This window comes from Chaetodon trifascialis, chromosome 11 (assembly GCF_039877785.1).
Source record: "Chaetodon trifascialis isolate fChaTrf1 chromosome 11, fChaTrf1.hap1, whole genome shotgun sequence".
Taxonomy (NCBI): domain Eukaryota; kingdom Metazoa; phylum Chordata; class Actinopteri; order Chaetodontiformes; family Chaetodontidae; genus Chaetodon; species Chaetodon trifascialis.
Genome location: NC_092066.1, coordinates 14,178,252 through 14,191,324, shown reverse-complemented (window position 1 = coordinate 14,191,324; position 13,073 = coordinate 14,178,252). Strand labels below are relative to the sequence as shown.

General features: G+C 41.3%; 1 protein-coding gene across 1 annotated transcript in view; it reads right to left on the bottom strand.

The window, feature by feature from the left end:
* The window catches only part of LOC139338801 (uncharacterized), a 33,803-nt gene extending 21,485 nt beyond the window's left edge, over positions 1-12,318 (bottom strand). The window contains exon 1 of the mRNA XM_070974069.1: positions 12,222-12,318. Within this exon, the coding sequence (XP_070830170.1) occupies positions 12,222-12,318 (97 nt within the window). The remainder of the gene's footprint in view (positions 1-12,221) is intronic.
* Positions 12,319-13,073: the final 755 nt, after the last annotated feature.

Here is a 13,073-nt window from a genome sequence, read left to right as displayed (position 1 = left end):
TGATCGTTCTAAGTCCATGCCCACTTTGCTTTCCACCAACTCCTCAAGGAAACATCTGGCTCTTTTCACTGCTAAATGCTCCGCTTTAGCAAGTTGCTAACTTTGTCAGTTGTTTGGTATTGGGCAGATAGTGTACAGTGGATTTTTTTTTTTTTTTTTGGTGAAAACAGCTGCTTTCCGTAGCTGGAAATGACACAATGAGAGCAGAGAGAGAAAATGGCAAAGCTGAGAGCTGTAAAACTGAATCAATGAGTTAAAAGATGCTAAAATGCTCTGTAGAGCTTCTCTCTGGCTTTGTCATTAAGAGCAACCCCTTTTGCATTCACAGTTATTTGATCCATTGTTAATAGAAAAATATGGATTATATCAGCTTTAAATACTATTTTAATGCTTTGTTTTGTATCAGAATTTTGCCGTTTTTCTGTGCCAGTGTTCTGTGAGACCTTTAAAGTGGTTGAGCGCCAGTGATGTAATTATGACACCAGCAGCTCTGAGTGGAGAGAGAAAACACAAGGAGGCAAAGGAGCCAGAAGACTTAAATGCCACTTAACCACTCAGAGGAAAGAAGTCTCCTAATTAATAATGCACAAAGTAGTGCATATGAGGCGCATGTGGTGATGTCATACACAGCGGGCTTCCCGCATTGGCGAGACCCACAGAGTGACTCATTCTGCCTTAAATAACCTCCAATCAGTTTTCTGAGAAAAGGTGAGGCGAATGTGTTTCAAGCTTTTTAAGTTTTCAGTGTTTGATCGCGAATGTTTTATTTAGTGTCTTGGTGGGTTTGATTGTGTGATGTCATATAAAGAGTGTGTGGGAGAGAGCAGTGACTCCCAGAAACTTTCACAGAGTGGCTACCATAGGTTAAATCCAGTGTTTGCATGCCACTCTCAAACTTTCGTTTCATAACCTCAGCTGTTTTTCAACACCAGTCCCCCTGTTCCTTCCCACATATGAGCTGAATTGAATCGAATGCATCCAATTGAACGTGCCCCAATGACTGAGATGTGAGGCAGGGTCCCCAGTCTCAAACTGAAATAGTTTTGGTTGTGCTATCCAGGATTTGATTCGCTCGCCCAACCAGCCGAGACCAGTTTGTGATGAGATGCTGGTCTCCAACAGAGCTATAGAAATCACATCCACGCTGTGTCACCTTAGCTGAGGCATACGGCTTCTACACTGACCAAAAGAGGAATAAAAAAGAATGACAAACAGGGGGAGAGAGAGAGAGAGAGAGAGAGACAGAGAGAGAGCGAGAGATAAGGGGAGAGAAGTCTTGGAGCTTCAAGCAAAAAGGTTGCCTGCCCAAAATCCTGTGCAGTCGAGCGTATAAGAACAATCAAAGCTTTCAAACACACACACACACACGCACACACACACACACACACACACACACACACACACACACACACACACACACACACACACACACACACACACACACACACACACGTACGTTCTTTGTACAGCTTCTTAGTTGTGTCTTAGCTCCTTCCTGTCTCTTACCTTTTTTCACTTCTCAAAGCATGCGGCTGTGGTCTGTAATGGTCAGCCAGTCGGACTTAGAAGAACAGCACCTTTCATTTAACAAGAGGTGAAAGAAAAACGGTGAAAAGACGAAACCTTTGGTATTATAATTACTGAGTGATCTGCATATATTCAAACAACAGCACATTAGCCCAAGGTAGGGCCTCTGTGCCCTGACAGGAAGAATAAAAGTATGTTTCTCCTTTTCTGTAAAGGGACCAGGCACTGAGGCATCCTGGCAAACCCTCATTATGTTTTGAAGATCTGTCTTTGCCTGCGGCACCCAACCTATGCACCTTTTTGCTCAGCCTAGCTGAAATAGATAACAGTGAGCAGCGGCATCCAGGTAGAAAGGACCGCATTTGAATGTCAACTGTCAAATATCAGTGGAGAAGCTACAAATGGCACAGCAACTTTGTCGGAGTCGTAAAGACGCACATTATCTCAACATGGAGCTACTCTGATAAGGCGAATAAAAGCCATGGGAATTTTAATCATGATATTGGGGATTAGACTTGGGAACTGAATGGCATTAATTTGAAGTTGCCTGATGCAGCCCTGAATGCAAAATGAAAGCAATTCATAAGAGATGCATAAAGAATAGGCATGGTAGGAGGTATGTTTTAATAATCGATGTGCTGCTTTATTTATGCAAATACTGGCTAATTTGTAATTATCTGAGTGGGTGCATGTTTGGAATCTTTTTTAATTATCCCTTCAGCATATAACTAACATTGTATAACCCATCTGTTTTTGCTGATGGTGGTGAAATAACTCGAGAGTGCGGTACCTCAGTGAAGGGTGACATGCCACAATGCTAAAAAATTAGCATGATGATGTAAAATATTAAAGACATTTCAGTTGTCGCACAGTGGATTATAAACAGAATCAGTCAGCACCACTTTGGAGTCAGATCCGCCATCACAAACCACAATGAGCGATGCAGATGAATACTATGTGTGTGTCTGAATAGAACAATTTTCATCTTGTGGTCGACTGTCATAGAAATATCATTCAGGGTTGTTACAATGGTTTGCTCTATGTTTGCATCAGGTTGACTACATGGTCTAAGAAAGATTGTTCCTTCCTTGGAGGTCAGATTGCCTTTTTTTGAGGCTTGTGTGTGTGTGTGTGTGTGTAGTATAGTGTGTTGTGTTTACTCTCTTGGGTGGGCATGCACCATATATGTGTTTGCATTACTGGTAAAAGTTGTCTGACCCTCACTTTTCTGATGCAACTCGTTTATTGATGCACAGATGAACAGGAGTTTGCAGTTTGTCTCCAGAGGACTCGAACACTAACAGCGGGCTACGGGTGCACACTCACCTAGTCGATAAACAATCTGAGCACCACAAAGGAACAATAGCCACCATTCTATTGCCCACCCAGCAAACACGTCCTTTTAAAATGTCAAATGAAAAAGCTGTTCCAAGGGTGCGGTGTTCTATTGATTCAAAATGGGCTCATCATTTGACCACTATGCCCAATTTATGGACTCCCTCCATTTTGGATACAAAGTGGTAGAGCAAGACCAAGGGCTATTTAAGAAATTGCAGAAAAAAACACATGAAATCTTTAACGTCATCCTTAAAGTGTATGAAAAGCAGCAAAGGAAACTAAAATAATAGCACTTTGAAAAACTATGGAAAGAGCTATGCTGGCTGAGAGATGATTAAATGAAACACTCCATTTTTTTTTTTTTTAACCACAAAATCCCATCAATAATCTCCATCAACTACCAACATAAGAAATCAAAAATAGCAATTTAAATGAGTGACATATACAGGATTGATGAAACAGAACAGAAATTAAAAGAAGCAGAGGTACTGTTATGCTTGGAGAGAGACAGAAAGAGAAAAGGTTGCTTCATATATACAGTACCCACCTCCTTTGAAGATTATATGATGTGGATTCAATTGGTTTTGATATTATTCTTCCTGTGGAGCTTGACCCAGTGAAACCTCCCCGTCTGATCAAGCCAGGCTTTTCTGTCCCTTTGATAGCCTTATTCTACTAGTCTAACCACCATTCTTCTCATCATCATCATCATCTCTACATATACCATCCCCACCCCATCCACTCAATCCAATTTCTTCCATCTTTTAACTACCATGTCCTACCAGCCATCTTCCCCCTGAGGTGGGCATGTCTTTGTTTCTAAAGGCCCTATGTTTCCGCCCATTTTTTTTTTTTTAAATTATGATTCTCTGAGTGAACAGAGTATGTCTCAGAGTCTCCTCCATCAGATTGGGACCAGTGACCCCTGTGGAGGCTGTGCACAGCCACCTTACAGGTGGTAGTGAATAATCACTTAAATCACCTGACCTCCGTGGGTCACTCCCCATACATATGAGAAATGCTAACTGGGTAGAGAGATTGTCTGGGTATGATGAAATTATGATTAAGGTCCATCAACAAAAATAGACATTGTAAACAGAGGAAGATCAAGGTCACAAATAAAACATGTCAACATTGGCTGGTAGTATAAGAGGGACATGGACCTTGGAACATGAACCCTAAATACTCATCCACAGTCCCAACTTCAGCATTGATAGTTTTCATCACACCATAACTGTAATTCACTATTCAGTGAAACTGAATGAAAAACATGAGTGAAGATTTGCAGAATATTGGGTGATTTTAGTTATGTGTATGGATAGTTATTTTGTGATATAGTGATGTCTTAGTTTTTCATTAATCATAAGAACTGGCTCCACTCCTGGTGGGTGAGAACAAAGCCGGTCCCTTTCTGCTTTCCAGCATTTTCAAGGAGAGAGTACAGGGGTAGGGATACTTGTCACAACTTTCACAACAGTGCTGACTAGATCAATGCTAAAATGATTTCTAATAGCAAATACTTTGTGTTGCAGACTTCTTATAAAATCTGGCAAGAATGATATCACCTCTCAGTAATTTATTAGAGTAGTAAAGCGATACATTGTGCATATGCTGTCCAGATCGTTCAATAAAATCACTGACGTGCAAATGTACTGAATTACATTGGCACCATTGTCCTGCAGTACTAATCCCATTTGGAGAGACTATTGTTGGAAGACGGAAGGAACATTTTGAGGAGCTTTTAACCCCAACTGACATGCTTTCTGATAAGGAGACAGTGATGTAATATTCTAGTCGTGGGTCCATTTCCCTGGCAGAGTTACAGAAATTACGGCATGGCATGGACTACTTTGTGGGTCATTCTGTCTTAAACTTGTCTGTAAGAACAAGCGATAAAAGATTTAAGTATCACAATGCTTAGAATGCCATGGAGAAGCAAAGGTGCTGGACAACATGATCAAGTACAAGAACATGTACATATTCTACTAATTCTGTCTATATCTGTTTTGTTGATTTAGATCGAGATTAGTTTTTCTGTTGCCCTCTCCAGCAAACCAAACTGTAAAGGTAGAAGGTGTGGTAATGATGTTGTTACTACAGTATATCAAGCTTTTAATTCTCTTAAACTCCCCCTCCACTCAAGTACTTTGTCCCCACATGTTTGAGCTTCACTGTGCAGAATGATTTGTGTGCAGAGTTGACACTAGTTTGCACATTCATCTGCTGAAAGTGGAAAGTTGTTCTGTGCTCAATGAAAATCCAGTTTTAAAGAGGTGGGCCTTCGAGCATCATTTGTGACATCCCAAAGTGTTTGGGAGCAAATCCTGGTCCAGTGTTCGACTTACACAAGAGTGCTGTTGAAACTTGAAGCCTCCTTTGCACAATTACTGAGAATGGACTTTTCAGCAAAGTATTAGATGTCTCCTGTGAGGGAGCACAAGAATAAGTAGACAGAGAAGAAGGAGAATGAGGGGGATGGAGTTCCTGCCAAAACAAGCCGAAAGTTTGTGCAAGTATGTCACCAAATAGGAGGCTTACCCGCACTTAATGAAGAGCAACGTCGGCCAAAGTTATGTGTCTTACAAAATATGTCACACAGATTTCTGGCAGGCATAAGTGCCCCAAGAGGTGCAGAAACATGCTTCGGCAATGACCGCATTTGTACTATCACTCCCCTCAATTTTCATAATCACCCTCTCCTACCAATTGTCTCACTTGCCAGTGGCCTCTCTCAAAATCACATAATGTGTAGGTGATGTGTACACATCCTTCAAGTAATACATAAATGAACTAAGTACTTTATATGCCCTTTTGTGCTTTTTTTATATAATGCAGGGATGTGCACAGCCTTTCACTTTTAACCAGGTAACAGATTGCCTAACTGTAGTCACTTAATGTAGTGAATTCGGTAACCCAATCCTTGTTGCTGATACATGAAGCAAGTGGTTACTTAGTGTTGATTCACTGTGTATACTCTTGTCTAAATGTAATTTTCATATCCCAGTGTTGAAATGTATGCCATGTATGTACAGAGGAGCTGCAAACGGGAACCAGAATGCCATGAGGCAGAAAATAATTTAGCCTTCATGTGGCTGTCAGTATTCCTGATGTAAATTTCTCTCATTGCCTAAATCTGGGAAAAAGCTTCACTCCTATTGTCGTGTTTGTCTGTCTGTGTATATATGTGTCATTCTGTCCTACATGGTGTGTTCTTCAGGCCTCAATGGCTCTGTGATGAATCCTTATGGCCCAGCAGGCATCTGCCTGTATTACAGCTGGGCCAGACTAATGAACTGGACCCAGACACAGTCATAATCAGATTAATGACTGTGTTCAGGTATAAAACGACCAAAATCAATGGGGAGAAAGCGAGATAGAGGGAGAGTGGAGCCAATCCATGGCTAAAGGATGATTAGACACTGTGGACAGGCGTGGAGCCAAGGTCAGAGACCAACCAGCCGATTCTAGGTCAAAAGAAGGTACGACGCCAGGGAACAAAAATAAATAGAAAAGGTGACCAGGTAGTCAGAGGCCTGCAACATTCTGTCGGCCTGCTGTTGATGCCATATGGAAAATCACACTGAATGAATGCAGATCACTAATATTTTTGAGAGGCATATGGTGACAAAGGTCAGGGCCGTTCTTGTCTGCCCCGGTCACATCCCCAAGGACAGTTTGACTCATGGCATTGACTGCAAAAAAGGATAGAGATCACAGTGTGACTGACTAAAATTGAAACCGCTAAACAGTATTCTGGGCACTGATGTTCCTAACAATATGTCACGCCAAAGCAAAGACTGCATAGTAGAGCAAATGTCAGAAAAAGGTAAAGCCTGTGATAATGGGAAGGGACTGCATGCATACCAACTAGATCATAAGACATGGCATAGGCTTCCTCATGTCAAATATATCTATGGGATTTGACAAAGTACCAAGAATGGAGAAAAGTATCAAAGCCTTGACGTTTATTGATGGGGTATGGGTCTGCAGTGTGTGATGATTTGATGTTTTATTGTAGCTTAAATTTTTGCATTTTGATTGCTTTTCTTGTGCAAGTGTGATCTAGTTCTACTTGAGGTAAAGGAGGCAGGGTGGCTCAGGTGAGGATTTTTTTGGCCCTGGTATGCAGCATCTACTAAACGCCACATATAGTAGGCTAAATGGCCAGAGGAGCAACACACACTGGTGTAGTAGTAGTTGAGACTTAAAAAAAGCTACTGGAAGTAGACGAACAAAGTGTGGGTTTACCACAATAGACTGAAAATATGTTAATGTTCTGTTGACTTACACGGTAACATGCTTACCTCATGTTTCAGTAGCTTTCCCAGCACATTTTCTTCACTTTTCAGAGTGTAGGTTGTTACAACTGATTGTCGTTTGGCAGGTCTTGGCAGCCCTGCAAACTTTGTCCAAGCGGCACTTGAGGGCTTGAAATGCCACTGGATGACAGGTTTCTTTTGCTTAAATGACTGCTTGCTCTCCAAAGTGGGTCAGATTCCACAAAGCCCAGTTGACGCTGCACCTAACCAGGTTGGAGGTCATAATGGGCATGTAGCTAATCATCAGCCACAAGGGGATGTACTGTACCTGGGAGTGGAGCTCAGCTTTGCCAGTCTTTGTGTTGGGCTGTCAGAGCACAGACAGATGATGATAATCCAACTTGTTCAGGCATAACAATCAGCTTAAAGTCAAGTCAGTCTTTATCTTTATTCTCCCTTGAAGGGAATTGTTATGTGCAGCCTTTCCTATAAGGCACAGTCCTCACAAATACAGTGAGACACACAACCAGGTGAGTCTCATGGAGGCAAGCCTTAATCTTTCTTCAGGCTGGAGTTGAGCTTTTCTTCCATGCCCAAAAGAAAATCATTTTCTTTTGAAATCTTTTTTTTTTTTTTTTTCAGAATTGTCTGAAATATGGTGACTCTATTGTAGAAATAAGTTGCAGTTTTCTGTAGCCTATTTCAGTTCTCTTAATTTTTTCCTGTGCTCGTCATTGAGCATAAATGCATATAGACAGAAATAAGATGCCACATAATTAATACAAATGTATCAAAGCGTCTTGGATGGGGACAAGGAAATTATTGTAGTACACTATATGTACTGTACAAAGGGAGCAACATGGGATGGCGTGCAGTTATCTTTCTGTAGAGGATTAATTGTACTATCGTCAATAGTGACAATAAGTAATGGTGCGATTAGGGATTTTCCAAGTGAGATTCTGCATTCACATTGCAGCATTTCTTCTTCGTATTAAAATGTAAAAGTGTTCGCCCATCATGTTCTTTGAATCATTCCATATGTAAATGAAGATAGTTAATAGCTTCAACTTCAACAAACGGAGGAACAGCAGTTTCATTTCTAACTACTCAGAAGTAAATGCTCGTAGACCCTGAGATCCACTGTTCCAGAAAACTAAATGGCCATCTTGTGTTCAACTTTGCAGATGTAATCAACAGATGCTAAACTGATCTGCTGTGGATGTTACTTGGTCCATGAATGCTTGGTGTCCGTATCCTGTGGGGGGAGCACTTTGCATATTTAGTGCATTTGGTTGGGGACACGCTTTACAGAAATGTATTTGAATATTCATTCCCTAAAATTGTTTAAAATTTCAAATTGTACCATTGATTATGCAGTGGTCATCTCTTTGATATTTCATTCTGTTTTCTTAGCAGGATGTTGATTTGGACGTTCTCTCTTGTTTTCGCTCTTTGCTTTCTACTATTCACATGCACTTTAAAAGGCTTGCATGCAAACACATACACACACACGCATATATACGCACACACAGACACACACACACAGAATTACCAGATGATTTCACCTCATCGAGCAGTATCCAGGCATCCATGCAGGGAGCCCTGCAAGAGGGCACGTGGGAGTTTCTTCACAGCAGGCACAAAACACTGCACGAGAAAGTGCTTCTTATTCTGGTGTATCAGCCCGAGACAGATGCCACCCCAGAAAAAAAAGAGAGAAATTTTGTTTACTCACAAAATTGATGCAATAATTTGCATCAGCTTTTTTCATCAATATAGCAAGTTAATATTACTACTGAAATAATTAGCATTTTTGATGATGATGTAACAGCACAACAGAAGTTGAAACCAAAGGATAATTTTAGTTAAACTTAACTGATAACAAAAAGAAACCTCTAAAATTAAGCATGTCATACTGTGGTATAATTTGTTTATAGATTGCAAGGTACATTATGTAACAATGAAGCAATTTACATGTATCAATTGCTTTGTCTTGCCAAGATGTGAATGGATTGTAATGCTGGGGAGTAAACTGCCCCATAAGGTAGGTTGATCAGTAAATGTAATCTGATTCATTCTCAATGTTACACAATGGGTAAGATTAAATATCCCAACAGTTGTCAAAACAGTAAAAAGTAAAGTGATCAGCAGACACATGTAGCCCTTGTAGTTTTCCAGTTGTTTCCATCAAGTCAATCCACGGAGTCTCCACTTCCTGGAATGGTGGGAGTATATGAAAACTTTTGTGTTTGTTCTTGCAGCCAACAACAAAAGAATTGGTGTGCCTTGCTCGTAATGTTACCTTCACATATTCGTGTTACCAGAGTTGGCATTATAGCGAGCAAAACAGTAGTTGCTGGATGCAACTCCAGTCCTATGAGTACATGTGTAGTGTAGTAGGTAGCTCTGCGGGGTCATTCTGTACATCTTCAACATGAGCCTCAGTCTGGATAGAGTTTTAGCCCTGTAGTGAACTTCCTGTGTGGTTCCAATCCCAAAGACTGCAGAGAGATTGTGCTTTCAACACAATCCAACCATCACTGCTCAGGGGGAAGCTGGAAGGAGCTGGAGTAGACTGCCACCTGGCTGTGTGGACCATCAACAACCTCACCAACAGACCACAGTGTGTGAGGCTTTATGACTGATGTGGTGGTTTGCAGCATGGGGGCTCCGCAGAGGACAGTGCTGTCTCCTTTCCTCTTCACCCTCTATATCAGACTTCAGACACAACACTGACAGCTGTCACATCAAGAAGTTCTCTAATGATACAACCATCGTTGGACATGTATCACAGGGGAATGAAGTGGAATATACGGAGGTCATCACCAACTCTGTCAACTGGTGTGGACTGAACCATTTGCACATAAATGGCAGCAGGGCAAAGGAGTTGGGGATAGACTTCTGCAGGAATGTGCCATGGATTACACCGGTGAACATCCAGGGTTTGGACATTGCATTGAGATTGTGAACGAGTCCAACTGCTTGGTTGTTCACCTCAACCACAAACTAGGCTGGACAAACAACACAGATGTCCTGTACAGGAAGGGCCAAAGTTGTCTCCACATGCTAAGAAGAATGAGGTCCTTTTGCATACGTAGAATGACTCTGATGGCTCCTGAAGTTTTCTACGCAGTGGTCTGCCGGGGTTGTGAAAGCTCTGAGAGGGACAGGAAAGACTAAAGAAACTGGTCAGGAGAGCTGACTCTGTCCTGGACTGCCCTCTGGACAACATCGAGGAGGTGGGTGAGAGGAGAATGTTAGCCAAGCTGACATCGATCATGGATAACCCATCCCACCCCCTGCGTAAGACAGTGGGGGGGTTAAGCAGCTTCTTCAGCAACAGACTGCTGCATCCATTGTACAAGACAGAACGCTACCGCAGGTCCTTCATTCCAACAGCTGTCTGACTGTTTAACTCCGGCATCATTTATATAGTACTGTGTTGAAGTAGTTTCCCACGTCAACATCGCAAACCTCCTGTTTTGCACTACTGTTATTTCTGCCAATATATGCTCACATCCGTTACATCTTGTGCAATGTTCTTTCAACTGTGCTATAGTACAAGCACTGTATTTATTACCCTTATTTGACTCAAGTGCAATTAAACATATGGCATTGGTAGATTATTCATAAAAAATTCAACCATTAAGAAGCAACAAATGCAAGGGGTGTGTAATCTTTGAGAATCTCATGAATCCATTAGATTCTTTGGTGTTCATTTCAATTAAGAATCAATTCTTGACTCAAAACTGCTTCTCAATTAAATGAATTGAAAAGGGGGCATCACTCAGCTATGTTATGAACATTGTATCGTTGGCAGTGGAAAGCAGTCTCTCTGCTGCACCCTTAGCTCTGGGAAAAGTCATTTTCATAAAAGATGTGAGCGGGAACCTCACTTGGTTTAAGTTGTTTAATGCTGCAGTGTGTGTTGGACAGATGGTCACGCGGAGCCAGAAAGCAGCACTTCTTGTCCTGCACCTGAGCTTGCTGAATGAGCGACCAAACAAACATTCACTGGTGAAAAGAGCACTGCTCATGTCAGTTTGTTGATCAGGTATAACTATTGCTAATTATCTACTCAGCTGCAGCACATTAATCGGCATGAAAACATGCAAATGTCACTTCAGCCCGGTTAGGTGCTGGTGTGGTTCTGACCCCCCATGACATATAGGTTTCGATGCAACTTAAACAACTTTGTCTCTCACTCCCTAAGCTGTCTCTTAAGCTCATTCTGTTCTTCACTATAGGCATTGATTTTAAAGACGAAGCAACTGTATTGCTTAAACTGTAATTAATTTGGCCTGTGGGAGATATTCAAAAATGTTTTAGATACTTCATCATGAATGGCTGTTTGAGTCACCAGGAATACCTAATTGGCATGTGATACCGCTAATTGGAAAGCCTGTGTGCTATAGAATACAAGGTCATGTTGATGAATTACAGCAGAAGCTACAGAGAGATAAGTGTGGTGCTGTTTCTTACTCATAACTTGACTTGATAGCTTACACTAATGATACTTTGTTTCTTCTTCACATGTGAGACATTCTGACAGCGAGTCTATACTTCTGTGGTTTTCCTTGTTGCTGTACTAATTCACTTTTGGTCTAACTATTGTTTAAGGTACCTACTAAATTGCAGTGCACCATTGCACCGCCTCTGCAGAATTATGAGCTGCTAAAATTTCATGTGATAATTAATATCCTCTTTGTTTCACAAACACACACACACACACACACACACACACACACACACACACACACACACACACACACACACACACACACACACACACACACACACAACACACACACACACACACACACACACACACACACACACACACACACACACACACACGATCAGAGCAAAGAAAAGATAGGTCAGGTGAAGATAGCATTAGAACCGGTTACAAACAACCTGCTAACATGCTGACTGATTCAGTGTTTTTAATATTTAATTAAAACAAAATTAACATTAATTTTTTAATTTTAGTGTGAGAGTTAGTTTCGGTTTTTGTTTTTCCAATTCCAGTTTAACAGTTTGCAGTTTTAATTTAAGATGCTCCACTTCAAGATTCTTGTACTGCTGCTACAGGACCAATGGCCAGGGTCACATTTTTAGGACCAGGGACAGCTCCTGTTGCATCCTTGGCCATGGGGGCACTGGGGGTGGTGTCACTTTCAGAGGCTGCCATCAGCGCAATCCTTGATGTTCAAAGTCTAAAAAAATATATATATTTTGGTGGATCTATACACAGACATGCACACACACACATTCAAAATACACATAGCCTAATGTTAGTGTCCCAAGCGATGCAAGCACATGAACTGCGGGTACAGTAAGAGTCACAGTGACAGTCATTAGACTGTGATACAAATGATAGCATTAGTGTTACTTTATGTGGTGTATCATTAGGTGATACTCTAAGGTAATTAATGATGCTGCCTGTGGTGCTGTCACTGACAGCAGTGAGCATCAGGCATTACTGGGGCGATCACTGGGGAAATCTCCTTGTGTGGCATCGGTACACCCTCAGCTCCGCTCTCTTGCCCTCCAGGAACCCCCTCAAAAAAAATGGATGACTCGTTTGCATAAATTTTCCTGATGAGCTCGGATATTTTTTCAGCTATCAGGGGCGAGGGTAAATGTAAACCTACATCTGTCTGATAAGCCAGTTAGCATAATGCAGTTAAATTGAAGTTTTGATGTACATTTTTCCTGCCTAATGTCTTTTCTCCAGGAAAAAAAACTTCCAGTCATCTGACCCACTTTCAAGTCACAAATGCTGCACTGGCTGTCCACTATTCCCATCTGTGTTACAATATCTGTCTTAGTCTCCACATGGGCCATTTCCATTCTCCTTAGGAGTGATTAGATAAACTAAAAACATGAACAAAGATTTATTGTTTTACTGCTGTTGATTTATGTTGTGTGGATTAGCCTGTAACT